Source organism: Neospora caninum, chromosome X (genome assembly GCF_000208865.1).
Source record: "Neospora caninum Liverpool complete genome, chromosome X".
NCBI lineage: Eukaryota > Apicomplexa > Conoidasida > Eucoccidiorida > Sarcocystidae > Neospora > Neospora caninum.
Genome location: NC_018396.1, coordinates 4916029 through 4931270, shown reverse-complemented (window position 1 = coordinate 4931270; position 15242 = coordinate 4916029). Strand labels below are relative to the sequence as shown.

The following is a 15242-nucleotide window of genomic DNA, read 5'->3' as shown; positions in this document are numbered from 1 at the left end:
CAGCGTTTCTCTATCTGTATGCTTCCCTCATCTTTTCTCTATCTGAATGTTTCTCTAATCTCTTCTCTATCTACACATATATATATATATATATATATATAAACGTACACATATATACATACACATTTGTGGATAGGTACATGGATATATACACGGAGTTAAGTGCGCTGTGAGATTTTTGTGTCTATTGATTGAACCTATCTATGAACAAAGGAAGAGGTTTTTCTGTAGTTGCATGCCGCTGTGTATCATGTTCGAGTCCTGCACAAGCGCTGCGGAACTGTAATTTCCTGTTGTAGAGGGGATCGGCACACCAGAATTCCGTTTTATTCTTTCTCTGAGTGTGCAAGTGTGCACGCTTTGGGACACCGCAGTTGCAGAAGAAAAGCTGCTGAAACTTGCCTCTCCTGTGTGGACAAGGCGAAAGAAGGATTTTTGCAGTTCCGCGTTTTTGTTTTGGGGCTGAGGGGAGAGGGCCGCCGCAGGCTGCGGAACAGGACAAGAACCAAAAGAGTGTTCGCGCACAGGCTGACAAAGGTCCCCTGTGCATGCAGGCGCAAAGTCGAGGGAATCAACGACGAAACGACCGCGCTCTCGCCGTGTGTCTAGACAGTTCGATCAGCGGCGATGGAAAGAGAAAACAAAATCGACAACCAGCCTTTTCCTTTGAAGAGAAGAAGCGCCGGTCATTGCTGCGCCAGCAAGGGTCAGAAAACGACACGTGTCTCCCTGCCAGAAAGTGCGCGCATCGGCGATCTCGAGAAACACAAGACCTCGGCGGAACGAATTAAACTTTTTTCTCTAAAATGACCTTAGCGCCGGTTTCTTCTGCGTTCCGCGGCCGGCTACCCTCTCCTCCGGCTGTTCTCTAAACTCTTCCATGTCGCACATTCCTCTATCTACATATATATGCGTATTGCATAATCAAACATATACTCCTGCAGAGTCATATACATTTGTATATATAAATAATTGTATAGATATACAAAGGTGTACAGATGTAGATGTCCTGGTGTGGAGAAGAAGAGGAGCCGAATTTCGAACTGTTTTTCTGCCTCTTCACCAAGTCCGTTCCTCCTCTCCCGTTCGCTTCCTTTCTTTTCTTTCTTTTCTTCTTCGTTCGCCACGCCACATTTGTTTGATTTCTTCTTCGTGCTCTCGCTTGTAGCCTTCCTTTCTCTTCTCTGTCACTTCTTTGCCTCTCCCGATTTCTTTACTCTTGCGCGTCTTTCCCGTTTATCGCGACTGCCTCCTGCGTCTTGCGTCTCGTCTCTCCGATCTCTACAACCCTTTTCGGTTCTATCTCTTTTTATCTCTCCTGTCTCCTATCTCTCCTGTCTCTCATGATCTCTCCTGTCTCTTGTCTTTTCTATCTCTCCCCTTCGCTACATTTTTTCTCCGTTTGCAATCTCTTTTCTGGCGGGGTCGAGACAAAGTTGGTAGCGCGTCAGGCTGCGCTGTCTTTGCTTCTCTGCGACAATGTCGGACTACGCCGAGGACGATATTCAGTTCGAATATGAGAGCGACGGCGAACAGTACGGAGACGATGGAGAAGATGAAGAATCAATCCTCATGGAGAATGCCTTCTACGAGGCTCAGGACATACGCCACACGAATCCTCGAGCTGTACGCCTGTTTTCTCCTCTCTTTCCTTCTTTGGCGCTTGTGCTCTCTTCCTCTTTCTTTCTCAGGATTCCTGTTCAGTGTCCCTAGTCTCTTTTGTCTATTTCCTTCTTTTCTGCTTTGCGTGAGACGTTTCGCTTGCGCGTTCGCGTTTTTTTCCTCTCCTCGCGTTTCTCTCGTGCAGCATCTCATCGGTGTCTCCTTCCACAGAAGTGTCTCTCTACCCTACGGCGTCGTCGGGGTATGGCCCGGAGCGACAGGAGACAGCATCTGTGGGGAAGACGCCCCGTTGCTCCGCTGCTTTTCGCGTGTTTTCGTCTCAGGCGCTGAGGCTGTATCAGTCCGTTGTCGAGAAGGAGGAAGCACAGTCAGCGACGAGTACGTGGCGATTCCGGGCTCTCCTCAATGTAGTCCTCATCCACGCAGAGCTCCGTGAGTTTCGCGAGACGCAAGGAATCGGAAACCACGCCACAAAAACGCAAAACGTGGAGGACTACAAGAAACAAAACACATTTTATATTAACACTGAAAACAATTTCGAAAAAAACTTTAGTTGGACAAAAAATCGTTGCTCCGGGACTGTGCGGGAGCAGCGAACGGCGCGACTGGAGCTGTGCAGGACGAGCTCGGGTGCGCGTCGAGGGTGTCGGGTGAAAGAAGCGATACAAGCGACAAGGGAAGGACTGCAGTTGAGAGTGGCAACAAGAACAAAAAGAGACAGAAGGGGACAAGGAACGAACTTCACACCCAACCCGCGTCGACACAGTTCGGTTTCGCTTTCCTTTTCTCCAAATGCGAGTTGTGCTCAGGTGTGCGGTTCGTTCAGTCCACCGGATACTTCCTCTTGTTTTTGTGGTGTTCGTCAGTCCTTTTCTCCCGGAAAGTTTGTTGCCGCTTCGGTTTTCTTCCCCGCCTCGGTCCTCTCTCCGTTCGTATCCCCTCTCGTTCTCTGGAGGGATGCTTTCGCACTTCCATTTCTCTTTTCCCTGCATCTTCTCGTTCGGTGTCTCCTCCACCTCCCTCGCTTCGTCCCTGTCGCATCTCGTCTCTACTTTGCATCTTCTCGTTGTGGTTTTTTGCAGGGGAGTTCGACAGTGCAGCCTCGGCGTACGCCCGCCTCCTTCCTCTCATGCGGCATGTGACGCGAAACGAAACTTCTGATGCCATCAACGCCGTCCTCGAGGCATTGAGCGCAGATCTCGTTGAAGCTTCGCCGTCGTCTGGTTTCGGGCGTGTGGACAGAGAAGGACGGACGGAGACAGGCGGAAGGGACGGAGAGAGGAACGCCCGAGGCGGAGACTCGCCAGGGGCGCGTGGCGACTGCGGAGGCGGCGCCGCTTCTCTTCACACCAGAACCATGGCGACTCTCGAGACAATCTTCAAACTGACGCTCGACGCTTTGCAAGAGCATCGCGTTAAGGTAAGAAAAGACTGAAACCGAGCGGAACGAAGGAGGAGAATGACCGGAAAACAGAACATGCGCGAGAAACGGATAGGGAGAAACACAAAATGAGGCAAACGGGGTTCAAGGAAGGGCCGAAACGCGAAGGCGAGGCAAAAACCGGGCAAAAAGAGAGAGAAAAAGCGAACAGGGTAAGGCAGAAGGCGAAAGATTCGCAAGGGTCGGGAGATGTAATGGAAAACAAGAAAGGACATGGGACAGCAACGAAAGAGACAGGCAAGTCCCTGATTCGTGCACGTCGCGTATGGCTCTTCGAACCCTTCGTTTTACCGGCGTGTTTTGCTCTGTTCGCGTTGGAAATTTAATGCGTTTATGCTGCTGCGATTTCTGACTAGCGTCTTTGGTTCCGCACATGCAGCCGCATCATTCGGCTGTACATACACCAGGGCGAGTACACAAAGGTAGGTTGCGAAGGACCGTTGCTTGCGTCTTCCCAGTTCTTGCTGCTTTCTCCCCTCTGTTTCCCATCTCCCGGGAGCCCTGTCTTCGTCGGTGTCTTCTCGTTTTTGCTTTGTCGCTTTCCTTTTCTCTTTCTTTCCCTTGCTTCTGCTTCGGCGATGTGCGAAGCCGTAACGTTCGATTTCTCTCCGTTTTTTTTCTCTAGCGTGTGCCTTCCACCTCTTCGTTCTGTGGCTCTTCCTCTCAGTTTCCGGTCCCGTATGGTGCTCATGCTCTCCTTCCGTTTCCTTTCCTCGTCTCGTTTCCTTCTCACGTGAGCAGGTTTTCCCCCTTGCTGTGAGTCTCTTGTGTCTGTCGCTATCGCCTCAAAGGAAACAGGCACCTCTGGAGTTAACGCGTTCCCTGCCAGTCCTGCATCAGTTTCAATCCTCGCGAAAGATCCCTCTGGAGGGTTCTCCTTCGCTTCCTCGTTTCTGACTTGAGAACGTGCCGTTTTTCACATCTTCTCTCGTCTTTCATTCTTTCGTCTTCTCTCTCCTTTGTCTCTTTTCTCTCGTCTTCGCTTCCAGGCCACAACTCTCCTCGCTGACGTTCGCCGTGAAGCACGTTTGCCGCCTCTCGACGTCTCTGACTTGGCAAGTCTCTCCGCATCAAAGGGTTCACTCTTCCCTTCCTCTCCGTCCTGCTCCGTCTCTCCCTCCTCCTCGTCGTTTGCATCGGCTGGGGCTGCAGACGGCGAGGAGATGCCGAGTGGCCAGATTCTGGAGTTTTACGCCCTGGAGAGCGCCATCTGCATGCACCAGAAGAATTTTCAGCGGCTGCGTCGCCTCGCGACGGAGGCGAGCAAGTTCCTTTCTGCGGGCATTGCGGATCCGAAGAATGTCGCCGTTGTGCGCGAGATCACCGGAAAGATCCACATGGCCGAGAAGAGGTGGACCCTCTCGCTGATCGACTTCTCAGAGGCGTTTCGCCAGTACCAGGAAGTCGGCAGAGCCAAGTAAGAGCGTGGCGAGTGTCTCGACAGTCGCGCGCGAGGCGGAAACGCGAAACCACACGGCGACACACAAAGATGAAATGAGCGAGACATGCGCTGCGTTGTCTTGCCACGGTTCGCCTTCTGGGGTCATGCGCTGACTTCGCTGCAGGAAAGCGAAGCGAATGCTTCAGTTGCTGGTTCTGGCGAGCCTCCTCACTCTTTCCGATATCAACCCTTTCGACACTCGAGAAGCAAAGGCGCTGCAGGTTCGTGAGCCCACGCTTTCGGGCGCACCCCGCCTTCATTCTACCTGCTCGTGACATCGCCGTGCACCGGTCCACGTACCTTCGCTCGCTCTATGCATCTGCGCTTTTATACTTGTGTTGTACATTTATATTTGTGCTTGCATGACTGAGCGCGCAGCTCTACAAACATTAACGGGGCTCTGCGCCTATGAGGCAGCCACGCATACATTTGCATGTATCCAGATAAACACAGATAGACAGAGACGTGCATCTATCTCTGCTACACATTCCTGGATATCAACACCAACTGTTGGATGAAACTCATTTGAAAGTGCCCTACCGTTTGCATTCCTGCGTCAAATTTACATATATGTCTAGATAGATTTGCCATGTACCTATGTGGCGTGTACAAGTGTATGCATGCAGTAAGAACATTGATGAGGAGCGGAAGAGGGAGAGCAGATAAGAGACGGCTGTGCGCGCGTGTGTGCGCCTCGTGGAAATCTCTGTGGAACGTGAATCGATGGCGAGGCGAGCCTTTTGTCTCAGAGCACACGCGCATGCGTTTTTGCCTCGGCCTTTGCATGCAAAAGTATCTTAGATCGCTGCTGGCTCCGCCGTTCCTCAGGAGGATCCTAGCGTCGCGTCGATGCATGCGCTGAGGGAGGCGTTTGAAGCAGACGACGTGGGGCGCGTCCTCGAGGTAGGCAAGAAAACGCGCGCTTTCTGAAAACGACAAAACACAGAGACTAAAGGAGGAGACGGCGAGAAGAAGAGACAGAAAACGCGTCGAAAGAATGCCCCTGCGTCGGCGTTTGTTTTGTTCAGCTCCTGACCGAGCCTCAATATGGGCTAGCGACCGATGCGTACATCTCCCTCTTTGTCGAGGACCTACTCGGCAACATTCGGTAAAAACGCTCGGAAAGCAAACGGATTTTTGAGACGGAACATACCCTCCTGGGAAGGGGTAGGAGAGAACGAAAAGGGAAGTGAGAGGAGAGGAGAGAAGGACCAAGAGAAGCGAGAGGGTGGAATACCTAGGATGCAGAATGTGACTCCAGTTATGAGAGATACAGACAACCGAGTTCTTTATGGTTGCCGTACACCTCCACCCCACTGGACTGCTTAAGACAGCTAACAGTGTTGGGTTTCAGTATTCTACCGGGTTTAAACGTTTGCTTGGAAGCTGCAGTCATGAGCACTGTTGTTTTCGTATGTCAGCGTAGAACCAATCCGGTACTGCTGGAAGGAGGAAAGCGGCGAGGATGAGAGAGAGAAGACCGCAGAGAAGGGAGACAAGGGAGGCAGCCCTTTGGAGGGAGGATGGCTGAGTCGTTTCCCGCTCTTCAAAAAAGGAGCAATTTTCATCTGTCTCGCCTCGCTTGTTTTTTCAGGATTCTCTTTGTAACACGAGAAAAAGAGGTGCCCTGCGTGTCTGTACGGGACCGTAGGCCAATCTATTGATATTTTATCGATTGAGTGTTTTTCGTTTCTCTCTTTGCAGCGTGCACGCACTGCCGTCCATTCTGGCCAGGCACACGTGCGTCTCTCTTCAAACCCTGCGAGAAGAGCTGCACGCACAAACCGCCAAAGAAGTCCGAAGCACCATTGCACGGGTACGAAAAAAAACAGGTCCATTTTGAGATGCTGAAGACAACGCGGGAGAGGCGAGCGAAACAGGAAAAACCGAAGCGGGAGAAAGAAAGAGAGAGCTACGTAGAAGAGAGAGAGAGAACGAGAGGGAGTTGCACAGAGGAGAGGGAGAAACGGAGAGTTGAGCAGAAGAGAGGGAGAAACGGAGAGTTGAGCAGAAGAGAGAGAGAAAGAGAGAGTTACGCAGAAGAGAGAGAGAAAGAGAGAGTTACACAGAAGAGAGAGAGAGGAAGAGGGAGTTGCACATAGGAGAGAGAGAGAAAGAGAGAGTTACGCAGAAGAGAGAGAGATAAACAAAGTGAGAGAGGGACTGGGGAAGGAAGAAGCGAGTTAACCAGTGCACGCCAGTCAAGACGCGCGCGACGAGGGCATCGAAATCCAGTGAGGGATGCAGATATAGAGAGATGAGCAGATGCAGCGAATCGTTGATAGGGCTATACACAAACGGGTTGGTATCCATAGGTGGGGATAGAAACGTCCACGCACAAATGGGACGGCAGGTGCGGCGCTTGAGTGTGAGGCAGAGAGATGATTCGATGCAGAAATTGGACGGGCATACTTTTCACGCGTGAGGGAGGAGGGAGAAGAGCAACACGGAGACGAAAGAAGAGTCATCCAGCTGCCGAAGAACGGAGACAGAGAGAGAGTGGAGACAAGAAGAGAGAGACACCACATTTCATCGTCGCTGCCTGGGGCCCGGGCGCTTAGGGTTTTTAAGTCCACGTATTTTTTTTATAATATTCCAGCTTTTACAAGGTTGCACGTCACAGGACCACGTAGAGACTTCACGATTCGTAGGGACGACGCTTGTGCACATCTGAAGCATCGATTTTCGTTTTGCTAAGGCAAGAGATGTGCGGCAGCACTCTTGGGAGTTGAACATGGACTCCCGCAACGACGAGGCCGCTAGGACGAAGAGTAAAAGCAATGGAGACACTGACAAAGAAGGAACGTCGCTCGTCCTAGCTGGCGAAAGTTAAAGATCCTCTGGGGTCGCCGCTACCTGCACACATGCTTGGGGGTTCGTCATCCTCTGACTCTCTTTTCCTCTCAGTCACCATGTTGTTGGGGCTCTTTGCCTTTTTTCCTCTCCGCTTCGCGCGTGTTCAGGCTCTCGCGGAGGGGCGAATCTCCGGGGAAATCGACGAGGTCCGACAAATGCTCGTTGTAAGACAAGACTTTCCTTCTCATCGAGACTTCTCCCTGAATCCAACTTAACCTTTCTCTATTTCCACGTGTAACTATCTGTTTATTTCTCCGTGTGAGTTTCTCTCTATTTCCTTGTGTAACGATCGTTCTACCTCTGTAACTAAATCTATATACGTGTCTATCTGCGTAGCACAGTCTCCCCGTATCTGCTTGTGTCTAGAAGTGCGTAGCATAAACTGTCTGTTCATGTTTCGTATACACATATTCATCCACCTATATGTATATATATATATATATATATATATATTTATAATTACATAAGTATATATGCATCCTTTGCTCGAGCCACTGATCGTCCTGTCCAGACACGTATCTCCCTATGCCTGTAAATCCTTTTTTACGCTGCCTGAGATATGGACATGTATGAATATATATATATATATATATATATGCATTCATGTGGAGTTTGCGGGGTAGATGTTGTTTGTTGCGTTTGAAGGTGCGCAAGCGAGAGTCTCGAGGCTGCACAGACGCGTCGCCTTTCAACGACGCGTGCTCAAAGACAGCCTCTCAGACGAGCGATCAACGTGGGCTTTCCGAGGCAGGCCGAGAGGGAAGTGACCAGAAAGCGAAGAGACAAGAAGAAAAGGCCGTTCACGAATGGATTGACTCCCTTAGCGCTTTGACGCGCCAGCTCAACCAACTTCCGTATCGCTGAGAGCCGAAACGTTCCAAGTTCCCCGTCAAAAAACGAAATATACCATCCGGGGAAGCCGCTTCTCGCATCCCCCTGTATACGATCTACATCTACTCTGCATGCTCCCTCTGGACTGTTCCGTGCAAATATCTCCATATATGCATGTATGTATATATATATATATATATATATATATATATAGGTATTCTATGTGCACATAGATATATGCATGTATATACTTAAAGTATATACTTTTATAAGCATGCCCATGTGAGACGATGCCGCAACTGAGGCCAGACACTCCCCTGTACTGGCTGAGGATCTTGTTTTCTACACGGCTGTGTCCAAAGAGAGGTGAGGTTTGTTTCGCTGTCGGGCCAACTGGCCTTTCTGCGCAAAGAGGGAAGGTAAAAACAGCCGCATTCGTGGCTGCACAGCCTTCGCGGCAGAAAATCCCCCAGGACGTCTCGACAGTGAGTAGTTGGAAGAAGGAAGGCTGTCACTCCGCCCCACTAAAAATCTGCTATTCTCGGGCCCCTCATCCTACATAGATTTGACGACAGACAGAAGCTATCTAGAGAAAAACGCGCTGCCTCTGCTACCCGAAGAGAGTCTCCTGAGGTGTACCTACGGCAGAGTGGCTACGCCTCTCCACACTCGCCGCCGGTGTACATACACTAAGAAGTGTCCCTTTCCCCAGCTTTCTCTCGCCGACACCGAAAAGGAAGGGATATCGAAAAACCTGTTCCCAGATTCCGTACACACAGCGCGGACAAAGCAGCACACTATCCCGCTCAGCCACAACGCCCGCCGGACGCTGTCTCCCCCTCTCAGGGTGCGCCGGTGGCTCGAGTGGATGTACACTCCGCAGAGAGCGGCGCGAGCCCAGACATCGACAGCGTTGAGTGTTTAAGTTGAACGAAAATACTCTTCGTCGCGTGAGCCTCTCTCGCCGCTCTAGGCGAGCAGACGGGGCGAGAAGAGACGTACCGAAAAAGCACGGACGCCGTGCATCGAAACAAGTCGGTCAACAATGCAGAGGATTCGCGCGCGCGCCTCGAAAGGCCGGAATGGATGCGGCGTCTCTGGGGTCACAATTGCGAGTGAAGAGACAGGAACAGATGGCCGAGCGACACCAATCACCAGCTGTCGCCGACGGGGAAGAAACGGAGGAAAGGCGGTGCACGCCTCAGCACACAGACGCTTTGCGTCTTGCTCGTCCTTCCTGAAGCTGGTTCTCCCGGCGTCTCTTGTCCCTCGACTCTCTGCTTCCGCTCTTGTCCCTCCTTGTCCCGCCCGTTTTCCTTCCGCTGTTAACCCCCTTTTCCTCACTGTGGCCTCTCTCTCCCCTCTCTTTCAACGGCGCTCCCTCGCCGTCACAGAACTGCGGCAAAGACGCTTCCTCTCCGCTACCTCGCCACCCGCGTGTGTGGGGTTGGGGAGACAGGAGCCTCGCCGTTCTCTTTGCCGCTCCGGTCCCGTTTTCTCTGATCGGTGTCTCTTTTTTCCTGCGTCTCTCTCTAGTACCGCAGCCAGAAGGTTGCGCGGCGGATGTTGATAAGTTGCGGCATGCCGAAGAGAGGGCCCAACCCGGCGACGGCGACTTCCTGAAGAAAGTCCAAACAAAGACCAGCAGGACTGAACGGAGACTGGACAAAGGCGCGATTGGAAAGAACCGGCCTACAGAGCCGAGATGGAGAGATATGAGAGGAAAAGAGACAGGCGAAATTCACGAGAGACAACTCAGACACACACAGACACTGTGTAGGGCACAAACAGAAGAAAAAACAAACGTGGAAGTGAGACACCTTTTCCCCTAGCATTCTTTAGCATCGGGGAAAGGTAACAGAACCCCCCCCCCCCCCCCTTTCCATCACACACTCTTTTCTTTTCTCCTTTTTTCTTTCCCGTTCCACACGCGCTCTTTTTTCTCTGTGTCAACTGGAAAAGACGTACAGCGTCATGGAGGTATTTCCACGCGACGCGCTTCACTTCTTCGGCGTCGATCACCTCCAACCTCTTGAGGAACTCAGCGAGAGGCATGCGTCGTCCATAGGCACTGAGAAACGCAGAGCGGACAAATCTCTCTCGACACTCCGATTTCTGTTCTCCGACACGGAAACGAGAACAAGGCGACTCTCCAACACACTACCGATCTAAAATCGTGATGTCTGTTCGTTACGTGGCAATCATAATTGTCATAGCTGGGAGTTTAGCTAGAGGAATCGCGAGCGATGTTCTAGGTGTGCTGCACGGGAAAGGTGGAGAGGTAGAAGCACGCAGGCGGAAAAGACCCCATCCAGAGGCCGGTGCGCGAAACACCTACAGCATCTGACGCCCGATGTCTTCAGCGACTGCCGTTGTCGAATCGAGGTGACCCAAGAGCTGCGTCTACGCAGGACAGACACATCGAACCAGACGCGGAAAGGGAAACTCCTTGGGGTGGGGCGGGCAAACGTCCGAGAAAAAACCGAAAAGAAGAAAGGGGAAAGACAAGCACACGCGGCAAGAGGGAGAAGCGAATGAGAGGAAGGAAAAATCAAGGAGGAGACGGCGCAGAGAAAGAGGCGAGCGCACGACTCAGGGGTTACTGGAAAGCTGAGCGACGCGCTGTACGATGGGGCGCCGCAAGACGCACGGGAGGGAAACAGTCCGTTCGAGACGAAGGGAGCAAAGAGGCAGAAAGAGCAAAGGCGTACTTTCAGTTGAGCCTTGGCGCGTTCAACCTCTTCGTCAGTGACCTGAAAGAACCACAGAGGACACCGCCACTCGAGGTTTTTTCCCGCGCGACGCCCGGCAAAAACGAGTGAACGAAACACAGAGAGCAGTCCCTCTATCGAAGGACAAAAGATGCACGGGAAGAATCAAAATGTTTACGCTCCCTCCACGACACGAACGAGCAAACAGTTCCCCACATCTTCAGACAGACATCTACTCACGCACATATGCATGCGTATAGATACATATACATATACATATATATATATATATAGAGAGAGAGATATGGATGTAAATGTTTGCTTTTTTGCGTGACGTTTTGGCTTACGGCGTAGGAGAGGGAAGTGATGCCGAACATGATTTCCATGACGCAGTGCTCGAGAGCGACTTCGTCACACTGGGCGTAGAAGCCGAAGAGGCCGGTGTCGCTGTAGCAAGTGTTGAAGGCAGAGAACATTTCTGCGCAGCCGACCATCATTTTGTTGCACACGTTCCTCACAGTCGTGTTGGCCGAGACCTTTCCCGGGACGATTCCCTCGTCGTGCTTCCGGTAGCTTCCAACAATCGCCTGCATGAGCATGAACGTCACTGCATCTGCGAAGGCCCACGCACAACGGAGGCAAAGATCCGCCTTTCTGGAAAGAGGACAAAGAAGAAGGCGAGTAGAAAGAAAAACACGGAAGCACAAAAAAAGAGGAGCACGGGAACGAAGAGAACAGGGAGACGCACACGAGAAGGGAGAAAAGCAGGGGAGAGGACGCGCACGGGAAAAAACACGGTGAGAGAGAGGAGGAAGAACGAGAGAATAGACACAGACTAGTAAGAAGAGAGAGACAGACTAGAGAGAAGAGAGAGACAGACTAGAGAGAAGAGAGAGAGAAGAGAGAGAAGAGAGAGACAGACTAGAGAGAAGAGAGAAGCGAGGCGAAAAAAAAAGACAGGAGACACCAGAGAGTACAGAAAGTTGCGCACCATTCTCCGTCGTTTCGCTTACCGGGGGACTTCCACGGGACGCCTTCGAATCCGACAGCGACATGGGCGATGGGGGCCCATATCGTCGTTTCTGTGGAGGAGCTCGGAGCCGCAGAAGAACGGCTTTTCGGTGGGCAAGATGATCTTGTTCTTTTTCGGTTGAGGGACTGCGGCGAAATGCTTCTCGACCAAGGCAGTCAGCTCTTTGTGGTCGACGTCGCCTGCAGCCGCAATGACCATCCTGTCGCTCGTGTAGTTCCGGTTGATGTAATCCAAAATGTGACTTCGAGTCATGTTGCGGATGTTCTCTTCAGGGCCCAAAATCGTGTAACCCAACGGACTGTCTCGGAACGCCTGAAACACAACGCAAACACACGTCTTCACGCGTGTGGATATACGATTCTACGGACATATAGACGTATACACACGCACATACAGATGTACGCACGCATGTCTACACACACATACAAACATATATATATATATATATATATATATATATATATATGTGAACATACATGCAATGTAGTTGTATGTATATGTCTACATATATATGTGTGTATGTGTGTATTGACGGGCAAGTGGCGCGCCTTTTACCGTGGTGTGGAGACGGTCGAAGATGACTTCCTCAGTTTGTTTTTCCACCTCCTCCATTTCTCTGAGGATCACGTGCTTTTCCATCTGGACAGCCTCCTCGTCGATGGTGGAGTTGAGGAGAATGTCCGACAAGATGTCGACGCACTGGGGCAGATCTTTCTTGAAGGCCTTCGCGTAGTAGCTGGAAAGGCCAAAACGTCGGCGCAGAGGCAAAGCGTCAACCGAGAGAAAAGCCGCCACATGCAGAGAAGACGCACGCGAAACAAGTGCTTAAAGAGAGAGACACAGCCTCTCACTGCTCGTTGAAGTGTCTGGTGAAAGAGGGGACAAAACGAACTAGCTGACACAAAACATCTCACTTAACACCTCAAAACGTAAACCTGACATGAACATACCTTACCTACAAATCCACTGCACGCACATGTAGCGAATGTTACATATAGAAGATATTGAGCGAGCTAGAGGAACAATACGTGAGCAGTCTTACTCATCATGAAAGTACAATATATATATATATGTACAGAGTGTGCTTTTCCACTCAGTAGATGAAGAGGGATCGATGTTTATCAATTTTCTTTGAGATGAGAGGCGAGGCTGAGGCGTACACTGTCTGTTCGCGAGAGGTGTAGGCGTTGAGGTGCGCCCCCATGTTTTCGATTTCTTGTTCGAGTTGGATGCGCGATCTTCTCTTGGTCCCCTGCAAAACGCGGAGCAGAAAGAACGTCGTGCAGGAAGAAGAGAAGGTCTCCAGCAGAGGCACAGAAGCACTCGGGAGTAGTCGACACACAACACAGGACACCCCGGACACGAGCCGAGAACGCAAGAAGAGAGACGGAAACAAGAAAACAAGAGAAGGCAGAGCACAACCCCTCCCGCCCACCCTTGCAAGGGGGGAGTACGTGGTCACACTGCTCGACAGTGTGAGTTTCCCTGCTGCTGGCTGCATGCAGGAACACTCCACAGACGCAACGCTGCAGCGCCTTCAGAGATCGAGAGGGAGAGAGCGAGTCGTGTAGAGTGTGTCCCCTCCTTGCTTTTTGCGACGAGACGCTCCACCTCGGCCCTCGCTCGAAAAGAAGGGCGGAACCACAGGCGGCTGCGCTCGTCGGTGTTCGCGCACAAGTCCCGAAGCACCATTCTTTTTTGGAAAGCGAGGGGAGGATCTGGAGGGTTACCACCTGGCCCCACTCTCTCTCTCTCTCACCTTGAAAGTCATGTGCTCGAGGAAGTGCGCAGCGCCGTTCGTCTCTTTGCTGTCGTAGCGGCTTCCGCTGTCGATCCACACACCGACGGTGGCAGTCTGGTGAAAGGGGAGGCGCTGCGTCGCCACGCGAATCCCGTTCGGCAAAGTCGTGGTGACTGAGAGACACAGACAGTCGCAGGCCACGAGAGCAGCAGTCACCGCCTCTCGGGGGTCGAGGATGCAAAGCACTCGAGAAATCCGAAAAACACAGGAGATGCCGCAGTCCCCCGCGAGAAGCACCACAGAAAGAGGCCAGAAAGAGCGACAGAAGGAACCGGCAGAAGAGAGGTACAAGAGAGGGAAAAAGAAGGAGAGAGAGAAAGAGAATAGAGGGAAAAGAGAGGGCGAGAAACGGAACAGAGGGGAAGGAGAGGGCGAGAAACGGAACAGGGGAAGGAGAGGCAGAGGCCAAAAACCCGGAGAGGGCGAGAAACGGAACAGAGGGGAACGAAGGAGTTCCGACGCGAGTTCTTTCTTAGAGTCGCCGGAGAGTACCTCTCTCTACGACAGGATGTGAATGTGCGAAAAAAAAGCACGGATTTTTTGACCTCAAACTCGAGACGAGACGGCGCCGCTGGGGGAAGAGAAGAAAGGGGAAACCGGGGAGAAACTGGGGGAGAGAGACTCGAGCACAGTTTTCCGGCCGGTGGCGACCCCGGAATCGAGCGCTCTTGGATCAGACGATTGCATGCAAAGAGAAGCGAGGAGAGAGAGAACAGTCCCAAAAAGGTGTCGCAAGAGAGAGCGCGTTGCGACTCGTTTCGTGCGGGTTGGCGAGCGACATGGAGAAGAAGAGAAGGGAAAAGGAAGCACAGAAGACGTCAGAGAGAGTGCGGGGACCGATCGTCCGGCCTTCCACGCCTGTGCGCGTGTGGCCGGGGCACAAGTCCGAGAGCCTTACTCGTGGGAGACTGGTTGAACGCTTCCTGCGGAATGGACAGATCCGGAGAGCGCGCGAGAGGACTGACGCCGCTTGGCGCCGTCGTCGCCGCTGCGGCGCCGAAGAGGCTGCGGGTTTGGATAAGAGAAGAGCTGGAAGCGGGGAGAGAAGCGAGAGCAGGGATGCGCCTCCGGTGGACGCTGAGGGCGGTCGAGGCGCCGGAGGCAGCCCGTGGAAGGAAGCGAAACATTTTGGAAGATGGGGAGGAAAAGGCGAGGCGGGAGATTGGCGTGAGAGCACCGGAGAGAGAGGAAGCGTTCGAATCGGGATTCGGGTCTGGATCGGCGAGAGGGCCGAGACGCTTTTTCCACGCGGAGAGAGTGCACAGGCAAGACAGCGAGGGGTGGGACGAGAGAGAGGCGCCAGGAAAATGAAAGCGAGAACAGGAGCGGGAGAGGAGACGGGCAAGGCGTCGAGACAGCCGACAGAGGGGGATCCTCTGCAGGGAAAAAAAGGTAAACTGCCGAGCGAAGGCAGGCGCTGCGCTCGGGGCGCCTCTCGGAGTCGCGAGGTGTGAAGAGCGACGCACGGAAATGCGAGCTTTCTCTCTCGGCGCAGAAGTTCTCCC

The 15242-nt window shown here is 52.3% G+C and overlaps 2 protein-coding genes across 2 annotated transcripts; one reads left to right on the top strand and one right to left on the bottom strand.

Moving 5' to 3' along the window:
* Positions 1-1479: 1479 nt before the first annotated feature.
* NCLIV_050480 (YALI0F16874p, related) lies at positions 1480-8225 on the top strand (the record flags this gene model as incomplete). Its single annotated transcript, XM_003884601.1, has 11 exons — positions 1480-1626; positions 1947-2055; positions 2706-3043; positions 3421-3486; positions 4054-4481; positions 4630-4726; positions 5334-5408; positions 5534-5613; positions 6210-6321; positions 7469-7525; positions 8007-8225. 11 exons carry the CDS (start codon positions 1480-1482, stop codon positions 8223-8225), a joined length of 1728 nt encoding a protein of 575 aa, XP_003884650.1.
* A 1499-nt stretch (positions 8226-9724) lies between these two features.
* On the bottom strand, positions 9725-14864 carry NCLIV_050470 (hypothetical protein; the record flags this gene model as incomplete). The annotated part of the gene is made up of 10 exons (XM_003884600.1): positions 9725-9811; positions 10161-10263; positions 10531-10595; positions 10904-10945; positions 11251-11557; positions 11917-12248; positions 12492-12672; positions 13097-13188; positions 13696-13850; positions 14636-14864. 10 exons carry the CDS (start codon positions 14862-14864, stop codon positions 9725-9727), a joined length of 1593 nt encoding a protein of 530 aa, XP_003884649.1.
* Between the last annotated feature and the right edge of the window lie 378 nt (positions 14865-15242).